The following is a 27,517-nucleotide window of genomic DNA, read 5'->3' as shown; positions in this document are numbered from 1 at the left end:
TAGTTTAACATCAAAGAATAATTTTAGAAAATGAATAGTGTTATCCTATTATTTCCAACAGAAAATGAATGGGTCTCATCATGAAATGGAAAGTTTCAAAATAATGTATGGGTATACACACACACACACACACACACACACACATATACACACACACAGACTTAGTTTTCCCTGTGAATGGAATGAAACGTTCACAAACTGCATTGCATAGCTATCAGAGAATCAAAAAGAACATTTTAAAAGTGAAATCATCCAGGAACTATCCTAAATTGATAAGTAGTTCAAATTTGCTCTAGCACCTGCCAAAAGGAGCTATAATAAAATGGGAAACACAAGATTGCAAAATGTTACCTAACAGCTTAGATCAAAGACAAGACTATGGAAAATGTGTGACTATACTTCAAATCTGGGAAAAGACATTAAACTATATCTTTTTCAGAGCCAGAAACTACAAAATGCCTGGTATAATAAGGTTCTCCTCCCTGCACTCCATTTTTTTTTCACTAAGACTTGCTCATGACTAAGCTCCAATATCTGAAATGCAAATGGAATTCAGAGCATAAGAAAAGAGAGGAATAGTCCACTGTATATGAATTAGAGATTGCATATAACAGGATTTTCTTCATAATAGGACTTTAATCGAAATTAAGGCATAAATAAGGTACAGTACAATTTTTGGAATTTTGGAATAAAGTACAGGTACAATTTTTTTTCCTATGCTTAATGAAAACAGGATATGGCAGAAGCTACCACTTCCTTCTAAGCTTTTGAAAATATCCCTCAAATATCAATTATTTTGAACTAGCAAATAAAACTTGCCACACACTCAATTACATCATTTGGAATTGCTAAGTAAAATCAGCCATAAAACATTCTTTTAGCCAATGATGACCATGCATGCAGCCATGCAACCATGCATTCATGCAACAAAGCAAGACACAACACAATGCAAAATGGCAAAGAAAACCAAGTGATGGCCATGCTGGTATTTGTCAAGGGTCTCCTTACCAAACAGTGAAATCCTATGCCTGACAAGAACTCCAAGTTTGCAGAATAGGCTGAAGACGAAAGGAAAAAAAAGAGAGAGAGAGAGAAAAGGGAAGGGGGGGGAAGGGAGAAAAGATGGGGAGAAAGAAGAAAAGGGAGAGAAAAAGAAAAAAACAGCTGATATATGAGCAAGAAAAAAGCAACATGATGTCACGCAGAAAGAATCAATTATCTGAGCAGAATATGGGAGTAAAAAATACTAAAGAAAGAATCTTTAAGTGCATACCTTAACAAACATGGTTAAATAAGCACATACTATAAGTAAAGAAACAAAAAAAATTGGAAGCAAAGCTAATTAATATAGAAGCAATCTATATGAAATCCATAAGTATATAACTACTGAAGGAAATCAGAAGCTAAAAGTGCATTTTTGCCCATTCCATTATGTCACTGAATATTTGGAAATATCTGCATTAATGAAAATATATACCAATAAATGTTTGGTGCTCAATATTTCTAAAATCTACTTTGAATGTTGGCATATAGTCTGAACTAACCCTTTCCCATTCCTGAATACACCCATTTTATTTACACACACATGCACGTGTGTGAGCACACACACGCACACACACACACACACACACATACACAATCTGAAACACTATTAATCAACTACTCCAAGGGTAAAATAATAAATAGATGGTACTTAAATGAATTTTAGTTATAACTTTGACCTACTACAATGAATGTTTCTTGAGGTCAAAGACATATTATTTAACCTCATAGCATGTAGAACTATGCCCCGTACATAGTAGGTGCCCCATAATTGAATGAATGCGCAAATTAAATGAATGCCATCATTAGTATTTAAAGTTTTGTAATGATCCTGATGTCTGATAGATACTATAAAATCTGGTGTTTCTCATCAGTCCTGTCCTGATGAAAATTCATCCAAATCCTCTGGGCTCTGAATGCCAATAAGGATAGGCATTATGGTGGACAGTTTTGTTATGGAAATGAACATTTGTTTCCTAAGAGCTGAAGTGAGACTAAATATTTATTTGACACAGATACCTACAAAATTAAAATCCATATTCATCAAATTTTAGAAAATAAACATGCTCCCCAATGAAAGTGGCAGTAGTGACATGTCATGGTGCTGTTTTGTTATTGTTGTCATTTTTAGTAATTGTAATGGATTCACATGGACTGAACCACAACCAGTATCTTACTCATTTTCCCTTATGATCAACAGCTTCACATGCAAAACAGCTGGCTGTGATATGAGGTTCAACCTTTGGTCATAGAGAGAGGGATTTGATTCAGTGCTGCATTACTTTGACACTCTAACCATACGAACTAAAATGATGCATCCTTTCCACGTGTCAGTACAACCAACAAAAATTAATACAGGAAAGACTTCACTAAAGAAAATTAACAGACAGATAATCCTACCTTCCAATCAAAAGGATTTATATTGAAAATTTCATGAATAGCTTAAAGGTAATATCTATGTAGTAAGTCCTTTACTATAATTGAAAGTTGTAAAAAAATAAAAAATCACATACTTCTCAAGTAGTTATTCTTTTAGAAGATATCAAGATCTGTGACAGGTGTTTCTTCTCAAGTAGATAACTGAGAGTACATCATAGAGTGGAACTTTGTTTTTATGTGTCCCACTTATGGATAAGTCTAGCTTACCTAAGCCACTTACTGTACAAATCATCTGCAAAAGGGATCCTTCTATGCTCTTAAACAGGGTAGAATACTTATGCCTTGGAATTACACAAACACTCAAGATGTTTCAGTGTATCACTTAGTATGATATGATATAATGACCTCTATATCGTGACTCTCAAGGCTCTCTCCCATGCTCTCCAATTTCCCTTTCCCACCAGGATTATGCTTGATCCCAATCAATTCAGATATGTAATGATGAACTATACATGAAAAAAAACTGGCTTAAGAGTTGTAGCCAGAGGATCAAAGATGCAGAACTGAAAGGGATAATGGGGATCATCTCATTTTATAGATGAGAAAACTGAAGGCTAGAGAAAGGAAGTGAATTGTTGATGGTCACAAAAGCAGGAGAAGAGGGATTCAGACTCAGGTCCTCTGACTGCCAGATCAAATTGTTTCCATTTTACACACGATCTTAAACAATAACAATGCATTTATTTAACACCTTATAGCTGCAAAGAGTTGTGTTTACATTATCTTATTAGATGGTGTGTGTTTCTGCAGTCACACCACCATCTTAACCTATGCTGTTAATCAGTTACTGTGCCACAGAAAAAACATAAAGCATAAGATGTCAGAATTGGAAAGGACCACAGAAGCCATCTAATCCAACCCACATCTGAGTTGCAACCTTCTACAATATCACACACAAATGGACATCCTACCTCTTCACTGAATATCATTAGTGAAAGGAAACTCACATTTGGACAACTCTAATCATCAAATGTTTTTCCTAGGAGCTAGCCAAAATTTGATTCTCTGCAACTTGGAGAATCCTAATTCTGTCCCTAGAACCTACAAGTAAACAAAGTGAATCCCTCTTCCTCATGACAGCCATTCAAACATTTAAAGAGTTAATATGTTCCCTCCAGTCTACCTCACCTCTGGCCCATGTCTCCCCTTCTCTGAATCAATCATTCCAAATCCTCACTTGGTACGGTGGTCTGTCCCCTCACCTTCCTAGTTATCTTCTTTTAGATATAGTATAGTTTGTCAATCTCCTTAAAACACATAGCAGCCAGAACTAAACACAATTATCCAGGTGTGTTCTGACTAGGACAGAGTGTTGTTGGCCTATAATCTCCCTTGTTTTGGACAGATGTACTTCTATTTATGCATCTTGAGGCTTTATTGGCTTTTTTAGTTGACACTTCATATTGCTTCCTCATACTACCTCTGGCAATGAAGATTCTAACAACAATATGTGTTATTACAGTATATGCTCTAGATTGAAGCTTCCTTTAGTGAACTACTGTTATGGGAAAAAGTGTAAGTGTACTAAACCATACCTAAGCAGCCCCCGCCGCCATGCAACTTAGCTTCTAAAATGAGGAAACAAGTTCCTAACCTTAACTCCTTGAATACAGTGTCTAGTTGGATAGTCACAGTTATAGAACATAGAGAAAGAAGGGCTATAGAGAAGATATTCATATCCTCACAGCTATAAATACCCTACCACTTACTTGTATTCATAAGTTCAGTTATAAAGTATGGGATATTTTCAAGGATTAAATGTAAGATAAAACCAACACCATCATATGTGTATGCATTTTGGGTTTTCTGTAGCCAAAAAAAAGTCACTGCTTGGAGATTCACTCTTTTATTTATTTATTTATTTTTTTAGTCAGTTGGGGTTAAGTGACTTGTCCAGGGTCACACAGCTAGTAAGTGTCAAGCGTTTGGTCTAAGGCCGCATTTGAACTCAGGTCCTCCTGATTTGAGGGTTGATACTCTATCCACTGAGCCACCTAGCTGTCCTGGGGATTTATTTTTGATAATGACTTTCTTTACCTAGTCAGGTTGGTTTTCAAACAAGAGACATAACTCTAAGAAGAGACATAACTCTAAGTCTTTATATGTATCTTTCCAGGTTGCTAATACCTGAAGGAATTATGCTTCTGCTTGCATTGCCTTTGAAAATCCATGGTCACTACCACTCCAGTGGATTAAGATTTTATTGAACATAAATAAAATAAGGGGTAATAATTGATACCACTAAGACACCAAAAGACTAAGAGGAAGACCTCTAGTCTATTGAGTAAATCCTATTTGAAAGACCTAGTAGAAAACATGACAGGAAATCACACAGGATAAGAAAGCATGTTGGAGTTCTAATTTGTATCAGTAGGAAGAGTACCCATACTGATGAAATCATATACCCATCAAAGTATAAAAGTATAGATAGACACATAGATAGATACAGATATACAATGTAACAATAATATTTTTCTGCTTGGTTGGTAAATGTTTCAAAAAGAAATTAGGATTTTAAAAAATATTTTATAGTTGAGTCTTTCCAACTTCTACTTCAAATGCATCTAGAGTTGTTTGTAGACTTATATTTGGGTAAAACAAAGACTTGGATTATATAAGTCAACAAAAAAAGTTATATTTGTTGAAATATTATATTAAAAATGTTTACCAACTGATTTCAATGATATGAAAAAAGTAAGAATTCTTAGTGAAAAAAGAATTGTCTTCTTAGTTACTTTGTTAAACTGCAATCATTTCTCTATACAGGTAAATTTTGTTCTGAAGGATTGTGACAAAACATTGCCACATCTCATTCAAATGCATTGAAATTATAAAAATTTGCTTTTGTTTGCTAAAAACTAAATATCAGCCAGGAAAATTGGTCCAGGTTACAGCAAATGAAAATTTGTTCTCAAGGTGCTGAAATGGAAGACAATTTGCATGACGTACAGGAAGGAACACTAAAGTTATAGTCAAAAGACAGAGGTCTGAATATCAGCTCTACTATTTACCAGCTGTATAACCTTGGGCAAGTCATTCAATTTCTCTGGGCCTCAGTTTCCTCATCTGTAAAATGAAGGGGTTGAACTTGATGGTACCTAAGATCTCTTCTAGCTATTGGCATTCAGTCATCCTATGGAAAGCTTCTAATTTCTCCCAGGTCTAGTCCAGTAGTTTCCTAAATCTGAACAGGAAATGGTAAAAGAGGAGAATCAGTAGTGATAGAGGCACAGCATCATGTCAAATTTTCAAATCCACAGGACTTGCTGAGGGGCTAACATACTTGGATGATTGTCTGGTAAGCTAACATCAGAATAGCATGTTGTAGTGGACAGATCAAGAACAGGAGCAAGACTTACAATTCTACAACTCACTATAGATATATGCCATGAACAATTTTCTTCTACTGTCTGGGCTACTTTCCTTAACTATAAAATGAGAGGGTAGACTGGAAGACTCAAAGTCTAACTAACAATTTATGAATTTATCAGAGGGGAAGAAATTAATGACTGCTCTTTAGTGAGAAAGAAATGAAAGGAAATATAAATTAACATAGCATTATATAGTGGGGACAGAAGGACAGCCCAAACACACAAAGCTACATCACTTGGGGGTGGCTCAGACTGATGACAGAATTGAGATGGAGCTAAGTTAAAAGGGAGTAGTGAACATTAATCAAGCTTCAAGGATTATGGAATAAAAGTCAGGGAATGCAAAACTTTGAAGCTAACTGCTTTTACATTTACTTTTTTTCTGTTTAATGAGGTTGTTTTAAAATACTGATTTATTTTACTTTATATAGCATACATATGTATGTATGTATGTATAGGTATATATATAGTGTGTGTGTGTATATATATGGGTATGTGTGCACATGCATGCACGTGTGTGTGTGTGTGTGTGTGTGTGTGTGTCCTTTCTGGAAACAATTATCTTTTTAACAAACTCCACCTAGGCAAAGCATTCTTAAATGAAACAAATTTTATTCTCCACAGGAATGGGTTATACATAGCAGGGTTGGAGGAGTAGAAGGCAATTATTCAAGACTAGCAAGGAGAAGTTGAGTTTTCACTGACAAAGTCCAGACTCCCATCCAATATGGCTTCATTGGGTAGGGGATCATCACAAAAGAAGCAGAAGTGTCCTCTATAAAGTCTGAGTGGTCTGGAAAGATGAAGTCTATCTATCTCACTTAAAGGTGAGGGAAGGAACACTGATGTATGACAGGGAAGGAATTCACATCTTCAAATATATCTCTGCCTAATATTTATTATTTCTACTACTAATAATGAAGATTCTAACAACATGTATTATTAGAGCATTTGCTCTTGAGTAATACAAGTTACACTGTTTTCTCAAACATTAAATTGTGCTTTATTTTAGCATCCTGGGGGATATTGATTCTGTTTCTTCTGGATCTCTAACTCATGTGGAGAGATGAGCTTGGCAGCAAAAACATAAGAGGGGAAGTAAAAAGGAAACAGGAAGAAATTAACTATTGTCAATTCACTGAGAACCCAACCTAAGGTTGAGACTAATCAGCCATGATATTTTAAGGACCAAAACTTTAAAATATGACTCTACTTTCCTAAATCTACAACATAATCAAGAAAGTTAACTTTTTTCCTCTTCATTAGTGACCTATTTTCCTAATTTTCATTTTACCTTGTCACATATCCACCAAGAATTTAATTGCCCTACCATTCCCTGTTGGCATCAGACCCTTTCACTGAAGACTAAGAAAAAAATTGTATCATCATTTCACACTGTTTTAAGCAATGTACTGAGGTTTTTTATTTTCTTTCAAACATTTATGGATACACCTGCTAAGGGCTGAAAAAATGAAAAATAAACAGTCATTTTATCATAACTCTAACTCTACCTGTAGATAGATACGTAGATACATAGATAGGTAGGTAGATATTCTAGAGAAACTACTCCAAAGGTCAAAGAGGAATCTATAGCAAGTCTACAAATATACTCTGGTCTCTGTAAGATAGAACGGAGAAGACGTGGTAGGAAGTTGGATTAAGCGGCATAATGTAATTTTCATTTATATTCTTCTGATTTTGGTCTTTATAAACTTTATATTAAAGTTAATTTTTTTTAGGGTGAGGCAATTAGGGTTAAGTGACTTCCTTAGAGTCACACAGCTAGTGAGTGTTATGTGTCTGAGGCCAGATTTGAACTCAGGTGTTCCTGACTCCAGGACCAGTGCTCTATCCACTGCCCCACCTAGCTGTCCCTAAACTTCATATTCAAAGGCACACAAGTTAAATTCTGCCTTCTTACAATGTATTGTTTTTGAAATTAACAGATTTAAATAAATGTTGTAAAAATAATTGTTTACCTGTGCATACTCTTTGATCCAGCAATATCTTTCTAGGTGTGTATCCCAAAGAGATCATAAAAAAGGGAAAAGGACCCACATGTACAAAAATATTTACAGCAGCTCTTTTTGTGGTGGCAAAGAATTGGAAATGGAGGGGATGCCCATGAATAGGGGAATGGCTAAACAAGTTTGTGGTATATGAATGTAAAGGAATACTATTGTGGTTATAAGAAATAATGAGCAGATGGGTTTCAGAAAAACCTGGAAAGACTTACATGAACTGATGATGAGTAAAGTGAACAGACCAGAACATTGTACACAGTTAACAGCAATGACCAACTTTGATAGACTTAGCTCTTTTCAGCAATACAATGATCTAAGACAATTCTGAAAGGCTCATTATAGAAAATGCTATCCACATCCAGAGAAAGAACTATGGAGTCTGAATGCAGAGAATGTGGATCAAAGCACACTATTTTCTCTCTCTCTTTTTTTTCTTTCTTGTGGTTTTTCTCTTTTGTTCTGATTCTTCTTTCACAGCATGATTAACATGGAAATATGTTTAATATGATTGCACATGTATAGCCTATATCAGATTGCTTGCTGTCTTATGGAGAGGCGAGGGGAGAGAGGGAGAAAAAAATTTAGAACTTAAAATCTTTTAAAAGTGAATGTTGTAAACTATCTTTACATGCAATATGAAAAAATGCTATTAAGTGGAAAAAATAATGTTTACACATCAATTCTTACTAAAACACAGATTACATAACATATCTCCCACCTTGTTTGTTACATATGCTTATTCCATAACAAGAATTATTTTAAATCCTAGCTCTTCAGTGCCAATTTTAGCATCATCCTGTAATAAAACTCAGAAACTATAACATATACCCAATGGCTTGCTATTACTTCTCTTCTCATCTTAATAAGCAGGAATCAGAGTAAAAGTAGTATAAAATTTCTCTTGCCTCTATTTCATTCCACCCTCAAGCCTCAACACACAGATATAATTTAGTCTTAACTAATCCAAAATATTTATTTGTTTACCTAGTCACCATTTCTTTTTCCTTGTTAGATGCGTGTCCTCCAGTACTGAGAGGCCTGCTTGCTGCAGATAAGAAGTATAAGCGATGGTTTTTGAAATACTGATCGATTAAAGGAAGTACAACCTGAATGAAAGCAGAGAAAAATAGATACCATCATCTCAAGTGTACTTAATGTTTTGGATATGGCCAGTGTATGTTTTGAGAGTGTAATATACAAGCTAGGATTACATGCAAAAAGTCCTCCCATATTCATAGCTATGTCATTCAGCAGCAGGATTCTAAATTTGGCTCCTTCAGCTCAATTGACTACCTAGAACTGGGAAGGTGGATACATAAAGTAGTAAATTGTAAGGTGATTTTAGAATTGCTAGTTTCTTCCACAAAATATTTCAGTACCTAACAGGTTGTATTAGGCTTGAATAAGGAAGTAGATTCTCATTTGATGACCAGAATAAAATTTAAATTACTTAGAAGAAATTACTTAGATTGATTTTACCACAGGTTTAATGGGGTGGTAGAGGGAATAACCATTATGGTTCCCTTTTATAGACAATTAAGTAATAGGAAACAATTTATAAGTAAACAATGGAGATCACAGAATGCATTATTCCTTGTCACTACCTATTAATTACTGACTTAAGGAGAGCTTCAATTAATTACGTGGCATGTAAGCCTGCTTTTGAATTCTTTTTATTTGTAAACAAGGAGTATTTTTATGAAGTTTAATTTCTTCTTACACAAGAGACACTGAGCCAATTTTTAAAACCACAATATTGCTTAAGTGTTCTCATTAAGAAATAGAGATGTATTCCCATTCTAATCAATATAACTCACACAAATATGAGGACTTTTAGATCAAGACAACCTTCTATTTTGCTCACAATAAATTGCTATTTGGATTATCAAATAGAGAGAGAAGTGGAAGCATGAGACAAAGTGCTGTGAAGAAAGGGAGAACATTTATTTTAGGGATTCATGCATTTTCATGCCACAGAATATTTACATTTCTATATCATTAAGTAAAATTCACATTTCCATACAAACGCATCTTAAACACATGCAAATAATTAAATACCATAGTTTGTAAACAAACACTGTAGCAACAAGAGTATACTGTACTTTAGCGAAGAATTTGATTTCCTGTTCATAAGGAAAATGCTCCCCTTTGCTTCTGCTGCCACCATCTGTAAAAACAAAAAGTTTTTAAATGGATACTGTATTTCAAAAACTGATCACCATTCTACTTTTTCAGCATCCAAAGTGAATAATTTAGAATAACAGAACTTCAATCAATGTTACCCTGTGAAGTTAAATGAAAAACAAAACAAAACAAAATAATAATATTGGGATTTGGGATTGTGAATAAGCAAAGGCTACTGTATTGTATAGAAATTTTTTTTTCAAAAAAAGAAGGACAAATCAATGTATACATACAATTTCTATTTCTATACATACTTGGATAGAATTAGAATAGCTCTGACACGTGGCAGACAAACTTTTTCAGAATAAAGTAAAAGTATGCCATCAAGGTATTCTTCAACATTCATGGAGAAGAGAATGTCACTGAGAAAGGGGAATGGAAAACGTAATGACAAAACTGTTGATTAGACTGCAGTCATTGAAATTGGTCTTCAAAATTTCTTTTATTTTTGAAGGAGATGTTGGGGTGGAAGGCAGAGAGGCAAAGCACCTTGTCCATGGTCACCCAGTCAATGAATGCAGAAGCAGAGCTTAAACTGAGTTTTCCTGGCCCCAACACCATACAGTATGCTGTGCTGTGTCTCAGGTTCTAACTCTCCGATCAAAACATCTCATCAGAAAACTCAAGAATCAGGTTAGATGACATGCAATGTGTTACAAAAGATAATTTAGACAACAGTCTGAAAATCTTGGATTTTCCCCACTGCTTAGAAAAGGTCATCTCCAATTTGACATATAACAAAGAATCTCTAGAGTTGGAGGGGATTTTCAAAGTTACCCAAGAGCATGAAGCTTTTCTAATATATGCCTGACAACGGGTCATCCATTTTCTAAATGAACAATTATTTAACTGCTCCACCAACAGAAATTTCAATAAATAAAACTATGCTTTTCAATGATCTTTAGTTATTTGGACATAAGTTTTAGGAAGTTTTCCTTAACATTGAGTCAAATCTACAAATTGTCTCATCTATAAACTTGATTCACAAATTGTGTTTTTTTCTTCTTGGACCTAACAATATTGGTGGGGTGATCAGACCCCAGCCCTAAGATCACGTCTCTTGAAACCTCCCAATTTCTTGGTAGGCCCTTGTCCTGTGAGAAAATTTTCTCTTGTTGCAGAACACAATCTGTTATCAGAACAGACAGAGTGGTGCCTGTTCCAAGGATTTTTGATCCTGGTTGGCCCAAGGCCTCCCCCCCCTCCAGATCCCCACGGTCCATGCCTTTGACTCCCCAAAACACCTGGACCCCTTGGCATTAACTAATTAGTATCCCTGGCATTCCTTTTCCATGCCCCTTTTCCATATAAGCCCTAGCCCCAACCTCATTCTCTCGCAGGTTCCCTAAGGACTGCTGCCTGCTTTTGCTAAATAAACTTTTTATCACTTGACTAAGAGAAGGATCATAGGACATACTTCCAATTATCTGAATAGAGCAAGAATGCCCTCCCTAGTTATTCTCTTCTCACATATAAAAGATAATGTAGACTATAATGAGAATTTAGGGGGAGAATTGGAAGGGACATCTGCATCTGTGATTTTATTGGTACAGGAAACTCCCTGGAAGAAAACTCCCTACTAATACAGACGAGCAATTCAGTTGTGATGCAATTTTACACAGTTACTTGGGGGCACCAAAAGATGGCTTACCCATGGTTATGAGACCAGTAAGTGTCACAGGTAGGCTTTGAAAACAGGTTTTCTTAATTACAATCAGTTCTCTATTTATTAAGTCTTGCAGCTTTACAAGAAGAAGAATACATTGTATTTTTTGTGGCTCAGCACAGAAAGTGTGTGGCTGAGGCACACCAGAATAGCTCAGAAAGTTAATACTGAAAAATCTGGGACTAAATGACACGAATACCCTGAAAACCCCAGGATCCACAAGTCCTCCATATTCATAGGTGTTGCCCACATCAGGACAATGTTCACCTTTGAAGACTTTATCTTTACCACTTGACAGCCCACACTGTACTGTCAGAATGCTGACTCTTCCTCACCAAACTAGCACTTTTCCAACTTTGTGTGCAAGTGGTATTTGCAGTCGTGACACAATGACTGTGCGAGGTGTGATCTAGAGAATAGATCCAAATAACACCAAAGCATAAGCCTTCCCTGAAATTTAGGAGTTTAGGATAAATATTCATTATTGTTGAAGTATAGCAGGTATGCTGCAGAGTTCAGATGGCATCACAAAGTAATCCTACTCTCTGGAGCCTTCTTTAAAACATGGTCTTCCATCCATCCCCCTTGTCAAATGCATATTTGGTTAATGTCTACAATTCAGTACAGTGCCTTGCACTGAGCATCTGCTTAATAAACATTTGTTAAATATGAATATGAATGCCAGTCATATTCGAGTCCTATTTGGTGACACTTATGCACAGCCAATTCATCCAGAAGTTTAGTGATCAGGAATGAAGAGTGATTATATAATGGATCTGTAGTCACAGCACAGTCTTGAGCTCATTACTTTTAGTTTTTACAAAATATACCAGCCACATTATGTAGATGGTCACATGAACTTCAAAATTGAAATAATGATAAATGTATGGAACTATGTAAGGAATTTTATAACTTAAATTATGTCAAAGCTAAATTTTGCCCAGATCAAACATTACAATTTTCAGAAATTAAACTTGAAATGTCATTTATTTGTATATACATATGCATGTGTTTTTAATGTTTATATATGGTTTTATATCTTTATACATGTATGTGTATATATGCTCTTGCTTAAAATGAATAAAAAAATAAAGTGAATAACATATTTTCTGTGTAAGTGATACAATTTAAACAAAGCTATATTTAAATTCTCACTCTCTTCTTAATCCTGCTTCTCTGGTGTCCAAAGACTAAATGGAGAAAATAAATATTTGCCACTTAAATCATAAATAAGTAGGTAAATCAATATGTCGAGCAGAAGAGGAATATTTTTAAAAAAACTGAAGTTAATAAATTTTATATTTGGAATCTTGGCAAAATGTGGCTGTAATAAACAGATATGTGCCTGCTATACTTTCCATTCATTCTGCTTCTTTGTTTGTCCTGTTTCAGTCATTCCAGGAAAGGTGTGGACACTCAATGATTATCAGGAAGAATAATTTTGGATGGTTAAAACTTTATCAGCCTAATTCCACTCCTTTCCATAGATTTGTGGCTAAACACAGAGTATGCCATCAAAACTGTATATTCCCCTCTTATCTACACACCAGTCATGATTTATAGAAGAATATATTCGGAGGTATTAATTTGTTGTTGTTATTCCATGTTGTTGTTTGGTTGTTTCATTTGTATCCAACTCTTCATTTCCCCACTTAAGGTTTTATTGGCAAAGATACTGGAGTGGGTGAGGAAACTGAGACAAACAGGGTTAAGTGCCCTGGGTCACATAGTGTTTGAGGCCATATTTGAACTAACAAAGCTAAGTCTTCCTAACTACAGGCCCAGCACACTGGGCCCATTATACTACCTTACTGCCCCAGGGGTGTCAATTAGATGCTATTAATTCAAAGAAAAATTTGTTTTTCCTCTGTTTTTCAATCCATGTTGGATGTCACATAATATATAATATTACTGCCTGGTTCATTCATATGCATAACCAGGAATTTTATGGTAAAACCAATCGCTAAAACTATAGTACACATTTCCTTGCCTTTTACCTAATGTTTCCTTCCTCTACCCCCTAACTCCTGAAAAAAAATGAAGACAGCAGATTAGAGGAGACTAGATCATTTTCTGAGATTCCTTGGAAGACCTTCCAATTCAGATCTTATTTCTTTAAATGAATCAGAAACTTCAAAATATTCAAAGATGTAACTTCTAACACACATAAATAATAATATATATATGTATATCAAGTTCTTTTGAACATGAAGATCAAAGACCCACTATTATTCTAATTTAGTTGTCCAATTAAATACCACTAATTCAGAGGAATATATGAAAGAAAATAGCTGAGTTTTTTTTTTCAGAATATCAGATATAGTTTCAACTAGAGTACACATTATAAACTAAGCTATGGTGCATCTATCTTAAAGCCAAGAAGCTTAGGAAGAGAGTTATAAAGTTGGGAAGAAGGACTCCCATTATGAATGAGAAATTGGATTAGAAATGCAGAAGGAGTAAGGATAAGAGAGCTTCTCAAGATTTCACTGGAAAAACTGTAGCCATATTTAAGACTAGGAGAAATGTCAGGAACAAGAAAATCCTAGTATACGAGTTTATAATTCTTCAGAGCCATAAGCATACGAGGTTTATTTCATTAGGGAATATTTTTTAATTCAGAAAATATTTTTAAGGCAAATATTTACTGAATGTTCAATTAGAAATGCCATTATTTTTATTTATCAACTTATACTTGGCTTTACTTACAAACTACAAAAATTAAAAATGGGACACAAACTATCAAGTTCATTTTGAGCCATAAGGATATGTCTAGATATACCTGGCACATCTGGCATACATGCTTATCATCTGAGTAAAGAAACAACAGAAAGAGAGATAGAGCAGAAGAGGTCTGATGGAGAAAGAGGGAAGTGCTATATATTTCCAATTTTATGGGGCCTTGACAGAAGTAGCAACAAGGTTGTTGAAAGCACAGAGATAATACATAAAATAAAAAATGAGAGAGATACAGAGAGGAAAAAGGAAAAAAATACCTTTTTCCTCTAAAATATTCCTTTCATAAGATAGCAGCTATTCATTTATATTAGAGAAGGATATGTGATAGAGTGAGGAGAGTGAAGTCTTATGCAAAATTGTTTGTGAATGAACTGAAATTTTATGGTAGAATATAATGCAAGAGCAGCTAGGTGGTTCCGTGGATAGAGCACAAGGCTGGAGAGTACCAGGCTGGAGTAAGGAACACCAGACTTCAAATCTAGTCCCAGCCACTTACTAATTGTGTGTCCTTGGTCAAGTCACTAACTCAGTTTGCCCCAGTTTCCTCATCTGTAAAATGAGCTGGAAAAGAAAATGGCAAACCCACTCCCAGTATCTTTGCCACAAAACCCCAGATGGGGTCATTAATAGTTAGACATGACTAAAACGACTGAACAACATAAATATAATAATAATACAATACAATATTTATATCTGTTATATATAATTAATTATAGTGGAATGAAGATGAGTGATGGATATCTCAACTATTGTGTGTTCTGCAATGGTGAAATCTAATTTATACTTTACTATATTAATTATTAGAATGTTCTTTATGGTGTTACGTGGTACTTGCCATGTCCAATGGCTATCATTTTTGGTAAAAAAAAAAAAGTAATTTAAAAGCAGATTATATTTTAACAGTCAGGAAAATATTTTTGTTGATGTGGCAGTAACCCTGAATCTATACACTCAAACCACTGACTCACAAGATTTAAGATCAGAATTAGTAAAAATAAATAAATAATTAAATAATTTTAAAAAAAGAAAAATGAAAGGAGATATGGAAAATAATTGAAACAACCTCACTTTGAATGATTTTAAAACATAATTGAAAAATTTTAAAAATGAAAATGGATAGAATCAAGTGAAATCAACACTGACTACAATGATTTTATCCAGAAGTTTATACAATATAAATTAATAGTCACAATAAGCAGATCAAGAAGCCAGATTAGTCAATACACATCTAATTTATATGCTGAGCAGAAATGGCTTTTAATACCAAATTAGAGTGTAAATTCTTTGTAAAATCTTATTGAAGATAAATGTATCTCATAAAGCAGAGAGCAGTGGCATATAAACTACTTTGAAGAAAGGTTAACAGATACCCAAGTAAGCAAAATTATCTTGAGAGCAATCAAAGAGGAAAATGGAGGATGATAAACAAGAAAAACTTTTTTTAAAACTATAGTAATAAGCTGTTTTCTCCATGAAGGGCAATGGAACTACTAACCTTGGATTTTAACAACCCAGTTCTAGATGTGCTTTTAGAAGAAACAGAAACAACACTAAAGTGTATAAAGATGAGAAAACCAGCCAGAATGAACCAAGTATATATAGAAGGTATCCACGCTGGAGGTAATTAAATTGTGGGGATGCTGAATGACCACTGTACAAAGCATATGTAGGAAGGGAAGATACACAAGGTGGGGGAAAAATTCAAGACGTTATGAAGACAAAATAATGCCACCAAGAAAACATCAATAAATATTGGCCTGTATGCTACTCTTCTATACACACAAAAATTATTTATATAAGAATTGTATGTTTATGTTATTTATACATTATATAAGAATTGAAGAATATTCTTGATGACAGTATTATAAGAGAACAAACAGGCTTTCGTAACTGATATTCAACAACGGGCTACATCTTAACTAATTCAATTCAGAATTAATTGAAAGAGAGAAACTATGAGATCTGATTGTGCTTACAAGTTCTTAATGAAAAAGTAATTGTTCAGTAGAACAAAGATTTTTATATATATATAAAGCTTGTATATCAGTATCTGGATATATAAAGCTTGTATATCAGTATCTGAGAAAGACGGTAAAGAGAGACAATGAGTTGGGCCAAGAGCTGAACAGAAGCAGGAAAGAGGGCTAGCTGGATTGCTTTGGTGAAATGTCAAAGCTAATTTACTGACCCCAAGCTTCCCATGAAATCAAAGGTTCATCTTTTTTAATAATTACATTCTACCAGTATAGAGAAACATGGTTGAGAGAAACACAAAACGCAACTGACTTTGAAGAACTAAAAATGAGTACCAAATGAACAGCATAAAGAGAGTCAGGTAGGGATAAGTGGGTTGTAACATATAAACAATGAAGAACTCCAAAACAAAATGGGTATCAAAGTAATTATTAAGGAATTATATGATATGAAGAGAAGATATGTTGGTCATGTGATAAGAACAAGTGATGCTAGGTAGAGAGCCAGAGTATTACTGGTATCTTTATAATGTCAGGATAAAGGGGGAAAAAAACACACAAAACTCCAGCACTTTGGTTTTACCCCTAGTGGTGAACTTTTGGGAGGACATGAACAACAGAAGCACAAGACAGGAAAAGATGGATGGGTTGTGATATGCATCACTGACAGGAACTCCCAAACTGATGAGATCACAGGTCCATTTGTGTGTTTTAGTAATTAAAAAAAAATACTTTATAATTTACAAAATTTTTGTACCATGTATCATCCAATTTGATCTTTAAAACACTGAGAAGTAAACATTGTAAATATTATTATTCCCATTTCAAAGATGAAAAAACTAACCCTGAGGGAAACTAACTGATTTGTTCATAGCCATACAATTAGAATTAGATAGATTTGGGGCTTTACCCAAATTCTTACCTTTTTCTTTCCACTACACTACATTATTTAAATGGTCTTTTGTTTTTATGTGCTTTCAAATAATTAACATTTCCTAATCAAAATCACTAATCATATTTTGGCCAAAGAAGATGGGATGTCACCAAAAATTTAACCACATCTAAAAATTAGTAACAGACTAGTGCCCAATAGAATTTTGAATAGCTTAGTATGAGGGTATATTCAATGCCTTATTTAACGGAAGAGTAAGCATCAAAAACTATCTCATGTTCTTTTTTTTTTCCTTGCCCTGATATTAAAAATCTTATTCTCAAGTGTGCAAAAACGTATTTGTTACTAAAAGGACCATGGTATCATACCAAACTCCAAAATATATTGATGAGCTTCATCCACATATCTGATAAGCTGTTGAAGGAAACTATAGGCAAAGCGTTTCTCAATTGAAGGTGTGTCCAGTTCCAAGTCCTTGAATCCCCTTAAAAAGAAAATACAGACAACTAAGGTTGTACAAGGTCAACTAAATGATTAAATTTTACAAAACATAAGAATGTTTCCTAGGGTACCTTAACCCCCATATTATTACTTATAAAAATAGTTGAAAACAAGAGCTAGAAATAATCCCTAATGAATATGCACTTCTGATCTAATATTAAAAACTAATTAATAATTTATTCTGAGATGGTAAAAGTTACGTGGGTCTTTGGCATAATATTATCATATGATTTAAAAATATAATTAGCACCAATTGAATCTGATAGTAATTGTGGATGCGAATTGTAGAATCAAGTAAAACACATGGCTATAAAAGAAAAGTCAGCGTTTTGGGTTTTTTCATTAAAAAAAAACTCTGTTAATCTGCTCTTTTTTTAATATACTATACCAACCCCCAAGGTGACTATTAGTGGGGAACCATTAAGCTTGCTTAATATTTAATCTTTTGTTATAGATATTTAAATATTCTTGAAACAGTTAATTGCCACTAGATAAATTATTATTTTACCTGGATACTGCATAACCATTTATCTGTAAAAACTTGAGAATATCCTGTGCTTTCTCTCTATCTTTGGCTTTTTCTTTGGCTGTCAAAGTATCATAGGGTACCAGAAGGGGATGGTTGCCACCTCCTACTAGAATATAAAAAAAAGAACACAAAGTGGTAATTAATTCTATTGTTTCCTTCAAAATGCTACTTAATCATAGAATAGAAGAAACTTTTCTTTCCTCAATTATTAGAGGTTCCTACTCCCATTTTTTAACCTCCTGCAGTATTTATTTTATATACACTTATTTATGTACTTGTTATCTCCCCAGGTGGAATGTAAGGTCCCTGAGGGCAGGGACTGTTTCATTTCATTTTGTCTTTGAATCCCTACAAATAGCACAGAGTTCAAGCCACAAGTAAATACTTAGTAAATACTTACTAACTGATCAGCTGAGAAGTAGAAAATGCTTAAAGATGCAAAATACCTTCATTTGTAATGTGACCGAGGAGTAGAACTTTGAGAATTTTGCCTCTTTTCACTTAGGCCATCTTCCTAAGACTTTATTTTTACGCAATTTAGCAAGGGATGACAAAACCCAATACAAATTGATACACAGAGTGGTATGTATCAGTTCTATCAAATATACATTTTCTGGTTCTCACAAACTTATTAAGTGAGTGCTTTGTGTAAAGGTATTAGGGACTTTTGTCTCCTGCCTCTCTTCTATCTCCTTAGTTGGATCCACTTCTTCCTCATGGTCTTTGACCTACACTTTACCTAGCCTACTCAAGTTCTAACCTTTTCATTCCCACAGTATAATACCAATGCTTAACACATACCCTTTTAGTCACATGCCTGGATTGCTCCAGATGCCTTCTAGCAGTATACCAAAAACAGAATGATTCTCCTTCATTTAATTTTTTACACCACAGAGTAACCTTTCTTAAATACCACTTACTAATATATCATCTCAAAAACCTTCAGTAGACTCATATCTTTTTAAAAATCATGTCAAGTCTAAACTTTTTTGTCCAATTTTCAAAAAGGGCCTGAAATCAAATGGTCCTCTGACATCAAAATCAACACTCTTTTCACTGTACCATATATTTATATAAGAAAGAGTGACAAAGAATTTGTATTCATCACAATTGGCCTCTTAGAATTTCCATTAGGTCTTCTACCCTTGTACCTTCTCAAGGATAACATGCTTGAGAGAAGCTGAGGTCTAAATGTTCTGGGAGCTGTGAGAATAGACAACATAAGAAAATTCCTGAAATAACTTTTATTAAATTGAACATTTTGTTTATCAATCTTGTACATACCTAAACTTATAAAATAGTACTGTACTGTCTCTACTTTGATTTGGCTACAAATTCTTAGGATGATTTTAAATTTGTTTTTTGAATCTAAAATAGTAAAAGGAAAAATGTGGTATACTTCTTGCTAAGGGAATATAGTATTTGATTTACAGATAATGAAATCTGTGAAAATGGAGTTGTTGTAATGAATCTGCTTGGCCATTAGGTGACAGTACAATATCACAACTGAAGAAAAAAAAAAGTAATATACCAAACATCAAAAATGTAAAGGAATCATGAACTATCTTACAAACTGATATACACGATAATCTGTAGAATCCCATCTCAGCCCTAGCATCAGTGAATAATAAATTTTCCATGTTACCCACAGAAAGATCCCTTAATACATCACTCTTTATGATGTGGACATGGTTTGACTTGCAGCAAAATCAAATTAAGAGTGGAATAAAGTACTTTGCTGTGGGGTTTTACTAAAATATATATTTTTAGTTCTGAATATCTTATCTAAAATTCATTATATTTAACAGGTATTATGATATCTCCATCTTCTAAGAAGATATAGAATAAAATATTCAGTCAATTTACATCCTACACAATTATCATAATTTGTTGATTTAATTTACAACACAGAAGAAGGTTAAATCAAATCCTAATAGATGTATCTGAAAACAAAGGGAACAGAATAAAGGCCACTATTAAACAATTTGCAGAAGTGGAGGGAAAGCAAATAACCATTGTTTTAACTGAAAAGTATTCTCATTTCTCTAGGCCTAGTACAAATATGATACAAATAGAAGAGTCAAATATGACAATAATTTCCTGACACCTGTCCAGAACTTGAGTCTCACTGGAATCTTGTCCCACAGACAGGAGGCATTATTATTGATGTAAAAGATTCCTTCAAGCTCTAAATCTGTGATCCTTTGCTACGTGTGTCATACGTGTGTCAATGTCTGTGTTTTGTTTATGTTGTTTGATTTATCCATGAAGAGCAAGGTTGATATATCTGGGTTCTGCTATACCTGAGACTATTTAAATAAGCAATAAAAAATCAATAATGCATTGTTAAGTTTTATCCAGTTCTGCTGTAGTTGTACTGTATAATCATGACCTTTCCTAGCATTTTAAAGTCTCAACTCTTTTCTACAGAAAGCCTTCTTCAACCCCACTTAATTCCAGTTCCTCCCCCCTTTAATTATTTCCTATTATTTATCCTGTATATAGCTTGCTTCGAATATATTTGTTTGCATGTTCCCTCCCCCACTAAATTAGTTAGCTCCTTGAGGTCTTTTGCCTCTTTTCGTGTCCCTAGCACATTATATGGCACATAGCGGGTGATTGTAAATTTTAATTAACTGAGTGAAAAAAAATTTTGATTACCTTTTTATTTGATGATGACAATGAGAGACATAATGTCTCTCAATTAAGTTGTGAGCAGACAACATTGTTACATGAGCAACGAAGGCTGAGCATACATGAAGAAAGTTTAGTGTAATTAGAGGGCACACAAATGACATGTAATTATTACTGTGTATGCAATAAACAGGAATACTTGAAGGCTCTGTGATTTTGTTGGTGAAAACACTCCTTCCTCTAGTGTAGAGGCAATGCTCCTATGACTTATCAGAGGGTCTCTGAAAGTTGCTATGGCCTAAAATATGGCCACACATCCTGTGGCCAAACTGGTTCTAGGACAAGCAGCATACGGTACATCAGGTATATACTAAAGCATTCCCAGCTTCTTAGAACCTGTCAGAACTGACACTCCACTGGCATAGAGTTCAAGAATCCAGGTTCACCAGTGCACCATAATGAAACATCACAGTAGGATTTTAGTGGCAGAAAAGATAAACATTTCTCAAAAATTACTATGCTGAGAATCAGCTTTAGAGAGCAAGTTAAAGTTTAAAGTTTTTCTTTTCTTTCTGTTAGTTTTCTAGGATCTAAAAGTAATATCAATGATGACAGTTTCCCCTGATACCATGTACAATTTATTCTTTATTATACTCACACATACATAATATACCCACAAATACACAAAAAATGCATACTAATACTTAACATACTTTAAAAGTCAATGTTCCTTTAAAAAGGCTGACAGATCTTCAATCTGCTATTTCTTCTGAAATTTCCATCTGAAATGGTCATCCAATTTTTCCTATCCATCTACAAATTTGATTCCCTCAGTATCTAGGCACTGAAAGGCTTGAATCAGCAAAGTTCTTGGTACAGGGTAATGGATGCCTAGATTGGATCAATCAATATATTTCAAGGGAAGGGGAAGGTAGGAGACAGTAGAGAATGGAATAGGTAGGAGAGAGAAGGAAAGGGTGAAGGAAGGTAGACTCTGGCCAAATGCACTGGTGCAGGACAGTGACAATGGAATAATGATCTTAAGGATCTGGGAGTCTTGGAAAAAAACTGAAGAGAGAAGATACCAGCTGAATGGGGAAATTGGATACTTAAGCAGATATGAACATATCAGACAGATGTCCCTCCAGACCTAGCAATTTCAAGGAATCTACATGTCAGCCATGGTTCCAAAAATTCATTCATATAGAAGTCCTTGAGATAAAAAAAAAGTTTTCTAGTGAGAGAAGTAATTATTTTCTACTATATTAATAACCAATTATTAAATTAGGATTAAGGTTTTTCCTTTCTATTTTCTCCTTTGGGGCCAGCTGGTGTAGGTCATTCAGCCAGCCTCTGAACAACAAGGCTGATAAATGAGATCGGCCTGATACTTGGTGTACACTCAGAGATCTTGGGTGGGACCCTACCCAACTAGGAAAACTTACTTTTGTTCAGAGTGTAAATATAATCTAATCTAGGAGAATTCCAGCCTTAAAGCATTAAGTCTATGACCTTGCAGCCCCCCATTCTGATTTAGGGTAACCCAGCTCATGAAGGAAAAAAAGGACAGTAGTCTGGGTACAGATGGATTCCTTTGTCCAGACCGCTGGAGGTGGCCAAGTCTCATGATAAAGCCATGTAATCAGCAGGAGGAGGTAAAGACTTTTAGCCCACATCCTCATTAATACGTCCACCCCTTCATTAATTGTTCACCAATCAGGGTTGATTTTCACCTGTCAGGGACACCTCCAGTTCAAAGGTATTTAAGCATTCAGTGATCTCCATGGTTTTGTCTTTGGTTACTGAAAGAAACCACTGACCATAAATTTATTATTTGCTATTTGCTAATAAACTGATTACTAATTACCCAGAAATTCTGTCTCTGGATCTTTTCAGTCCTCTCACTTTCAGTTGTTGTTGCTGAGTCATTCAGTTGTGTCTGATTCTTTGTGACTCTGTGGATCATAATACAACCATGCTGTCCATGGGGTTTTCTTGGCAAAGATACTGCAGTAGTTTGCCATTTCTTCTCCAATGGATTAAGGCAAACAGAGGTTAAATGACTTGCCCAGGATCACACAAACAGTGTCTGAGGCCAGATTTTAACTGACATCTTCCCGACTCCAGGCCCAGCGCTCTATCCACTAAACCATCTAGCTGCCTCTTTCTAGCTGGTTACAAAATTTCTCTCAAGGATCAGTTGCAGATATTTGAACTATTAACTTCAAAGTGTGATTATCAAAAGCCATACAATCAACTAGGGTTCCTTTACTGATTTCTTGTACTATTCAAGACTTCCATTGGCCTTTCGGGGGAAAAAAGTTACTTTTACTCATGATGGAAAATGCTATCCACATCCAGAGAAAGAACTATAGAGTTTGAATGCAGATGGAAGTATATCATTTTCACTTTTTTTTTGTTTTTTGTGGCTTTTCCCTTTTGTTCTGTTTCTTTTTTCACAGCATGACTAAAGTGGAAATATGTTTCCATGATTGCATATGCATAACCTATATGAGTCTGCTTGCCATCTTGGGAAGGGGGAAGGCAGGGGAAGGCAAGGGAAGGAGGGAAACAATTTGGAATTCAAAATCTTATAAAAATGAATGTTGAATACTACCTTTACATATAATTGGAAAAAATAAAATACTATTTACAAAAAAAGTTACTTTTTAGCAAAAGTAATATTACCTTTGGCCTCCAGTTCCAGTTTCTTTTTCTTTGCCCATATGTTGTGATAATTTTCAGCCATCATTTCTGCCATCGCCTTAAGGAAACAAAGGAAATAACTGATTGATTTATTATAACATAGAAGGGCATTTAAAACAAAGGAATGAAAAAATATCATATTAAAATTTTACTTAATGGGGTACTTTTAATTCATGCTACTTAGAACTTGACATTGTTTTCCAAGTTAAGACTTTAGAACATCTATCAAGTAAGCAAATAAGGATTTATTAGGCATCTACTATGTGCTGCAGGCTGGAGATATAAAGACAAAAGAGAAACAAATACATTGTTAAAGTCTAAAGGCACTATGTCATGTAAATATATAGTAAATACCAACATACATAAAGAAAATACAAGGTAACCTTGGAGAAGGTACTAACAGATAGTGGTACCACGAAAGGCCTCAAGTAAAAAGAGATGCTTGAGCTAATCTTGAAGGAAACTAGGGATTCTAAGAGGTGGAGCTGAGGAGTATCTTAGGTGAAGAACAGCAACTAACACACTGTAGAGTGCATAGAGGGAAATAACGTATAAGACGTTTATAAAAGAAGAAATCAAGTTGTGAAAACTTAAATGTCAAACAAAGGAGTTTATATTTGGCCCTGGAAGTAATAAGGAGCCAGTGAAATTTATTATAAGGGGGGCACGAGCTGGCAGGGTGACATGATCAGACCTGCACTTTAGGAAAATTACTTTGGTGTCAATGTAGACTAGAGATTAGAGTGGGAAGAGACTTGAATTGGGGAAATCCAGGGCCTCAACCAGAATGGTGTCTTTGTGAGTGATAAGAAGGGGACAGAATTTTGCAACTAATTGGGTATATCAAGTGAGAGAGAATTATAAATTAAAAATTCTGTTTCAGATGCCTAAGTCTTCACTCCTCTCCAGATTTCACTCTTGACTCTCTCAGTTTTTCTCTACAATGTCTCAGAAACCTCTGAGCTCATTCCACCCCTGGACTTCACACAATAAAGTACCTTCTACACTTGAGGCCTGTTGCTCTGATTGGTTAATGTGTCTCAGAACCTCCATTTTGAGGAGGAAACACAGCATACACTCCTGACTCTCTTAAGCTTTATAGAACTGCAGGTCAAAAGAGACTAGGGACAGATATATTAAATATGGCAGTCACTCAATAGAGATGATAACTGAACCTCTGAGAGTTCAGATGACCAAATGAGAGAGCATATAAAGTGGAGGGAAGAGGGCCCAAGACTGAGCCATAAAATAAAGAAATTTAGAAAGAATGTCATGGACGATGATCCCACAAAGGAGACTTGGTCAGATAGTTAGAAGGAGAACAAAGAGAAATCAGTATCACAGAAAACCTGAGAGGGAAGAATTTCTAGGAGAGATCCCAAATAATGTTAAAGGCTGAAGTGAGGTAAGAAAGTTACAGAAGGATGAGGATTGAGAAAAGGGTCTTTAGATTTAGCAATTAAAAAATCATTGATAACTTAGGAGATGGTACAATCAGTTGAGTGATGAAGCTGGAAAGCCAAATTGCAGAGAGTGAGACAAATGAAGGCAACTAATGTAGATTCCCCCCCCCCCCATACACACACACGCTCATCCAAATTTAACAGAGAAAGAAGAACTATAAGATGACAGTTAATGGAGCTAACTGAGATGATAGGATCTAGTGAGGGTTTGTTTGTTTTTGTTTTTGTTTTCAAGAACAGAGAAGACCTGGATGTGCTTGTAGTTAATAAGAAGAGATTAAAATTTAGAGAGTAAGGATGAAAGTGAACGCAGTCTGCTGCATATGATGGGAGGGGATAAAATCACATTGACACGTAAAGGGTATGATTTTACATGGCATAAAGGCCATCTCTTTCTTAAAGACTGGAGTAAAGGAAAAGATTGGGAGATCAAAAGATTGAAAGGTGAAAAGGAGAACATATGGGGCTAATGGCCTGGATTTTTCAGTAATATATGAGCTAGGTCCTCACCTCAGAGAGTTAAATATGGGAAGTGAGGATACGGCATTGCTGTGAGAAGCTTGAGAAAAATGAAAGTTTGGAATAGTTGCTGTGGTTACTAGGATAAAGAACCAATTAGAGAAAACTAATATGATTTCCTTGCTTTAGTGAGGGCTCAGTTCAGATTAGATAACATAAATGTGTATTAGATAAGCCAGTATGGCTGCATGATTTCCTTCAACTGTTTAGTGGCACATGAGTAGAAATAAAGGAGGCATATGGTGGGGGTAATACAGGGTTGAGATATGTCAAGGAATGAGTAGTTATAAGGCAGGAGAATAAGGGATTTGACAGTAGAGAATAGTGTAGAGTTGAACTGGTTCACTTAGGAGTAAAGATTGAGAAAAACAGAAAGTGTAGACAGCACAGGTGATGGACTGGGGAAGTACTAAAGTGTACTGATGAAGGATGAGAATCAGAAATTTTAAAGGTAATTTTAGTTCTTACGGAAATTTTTTTTAAGCACAAGTAACTTATAGATTCATGAAATTAGCTATTATGTTTGTTTTGTACACATATGTACATCTACATATATGTATGTGTATATACATATATGCTAGGGTATTAATATATACACACATACATACATATATATATACATGTATATATATATATGCGCTAGGGTATTACCTAATTACATTATATTTCTTCTCACTATAATGCTAATTATATATAATTATATAATTACTGGAATACCATGTGCTAATGGATATAAGTTTTATGATCAAAAAATTTCTAGAAAAGGTAAAATAACTTTTCTTTGTGAAATTAAGGCATTTGTATATGAAATTTACCAAAAAAAGTATTTCAAATTAAAAACCATTAAAATCTTTTTAATTGTATTTATTTATTGTTTTGTTTTGGTGAGGCAATTGGGGTAAGTGACTTGCCCAGTAGCTAGTAAGTGTAAAGTGTCTGGTCTTAGACCACATTTGAACTCAGGTCCTCCTGACTCCAGGGCTGGTACTCTATCCACTGCCCCATCTAGCTGCCCCTAATTTTGTTTTTAATTCTAAACTCTTTCCCTCCTTCCACTTCTCCCTATGAAATCATGAAAGCATATTTCCATATTAGACAGAAATATTTAAAAATACAAAAAATAAGCTTCAATCTTCACATGGAGTATATCAGCTCTCTATCTGGAAAGTGGAGAGCATTTTTTTATCAGGAGTCCTTTCAATTTATAGTGGATCATTGTATCAATCATTACTATTAATCATACACAGATGACTATCTTTATAATATTAGAGTTACTGTGTACATTGTTCTCCTGGTTCTGTTCATTCTACTTTGCATCAGTTCACAGAAATCTTCCCAAGTTTTTCTGAAATCATTCGTTCCATCATTTCTTACAGCACAATAGTATTCCATCAAATTCACATATTACAACTTCTTCAGTCATTCCCCAACTGATGTGCATCCCCTTCTTTGCTACCACAAAAAGAGGTGCTATAAATATTTTTGTACATATGTGTCTTTCTCCTCTGTCTTTCATCTATTTGGGGGATAATGGTATTGCTGGGTCAAAAGATATACAGTTTTATAGCCCTTTGGGCATATTTCCAAATTTTTTTACAGCACGGATAGACAAGTTCACAACTCCACCAACAGTGCCTTAGTGTACCTATTTTTTCCATATCCCTTCCAGCATTTGTGATTTTTTTTCTGTCATCTTAGTCAATCTGAAGGATGTGAGGTGATGTCTCAAAACTGTTTTAATTTGCATTTTTCTAATTATTATTTATTTAAAGCATTTTTTCTTGTGACCATTGATAACTTTGATTTCTTCCTCTAAAAACTGTCTGTTCATATCT

At 34.7% G+C, this 27,517-nt stretch overlaps 1 protein-coding gene across 1 annotated transcript in view; it reads right to left on the bottom strand.

Moving 5' to 3' along the window:
• The window catches only part of LOC114050041 (ryanodine receptor 2), an 811,539-nt gene that overhangs the window by 202,985 nt on the left and 581,037 nt on the right, over positions 1–27,517 (bottom strand). Inside the window, exons 58-63 of the mRNA XM_027871576.1 lie at positions 23,683–23,758; positions 18,340–18,463; positions 17,699–17,814; positions 9,979–10,043; positions 8,861–8,982; positions 1,009–1,058 (exon numbers count right to left, since the gene is read on the bottom strand). Coding sequence (XP_027727377.1) covers positions 1,009–1,058; positions 8,861–8,982; positions 9,979–10,043; positions 17,699–17,814; positions 18,340–18,463; positions 23,683–23,758 — 553 coding nt within the window. The remainder of the gene's footprint in view (positions 1–1,008; positions 1,059–8,860; positions 8,983–9,978; positions 10,044–17,698; positions 17,815–18,339; positions 18,464–23,682; positions 23,759–27,517) is intronic.

Source organism: Vombatus ursinus, unplaced genomic scaffold (assembly GCF_900497805.2).
Source record: "Vombatus ursinus unplaced genomic scaffold, bare-nosed wombat genome assembly UNPS02014798.1, whole genome shotgun sequence".
NCBI lineage: Eukaryota > Metazoa > Chordata > Mammalia > Diprotodontia > Vombatidae > Vombatus > Vombatus ursinus.
The sequence above is the reverse complement of the archived record's forward strand: the minus strand, read 5'-3'. Positions and strand labels throughout refer to the sequence as shown.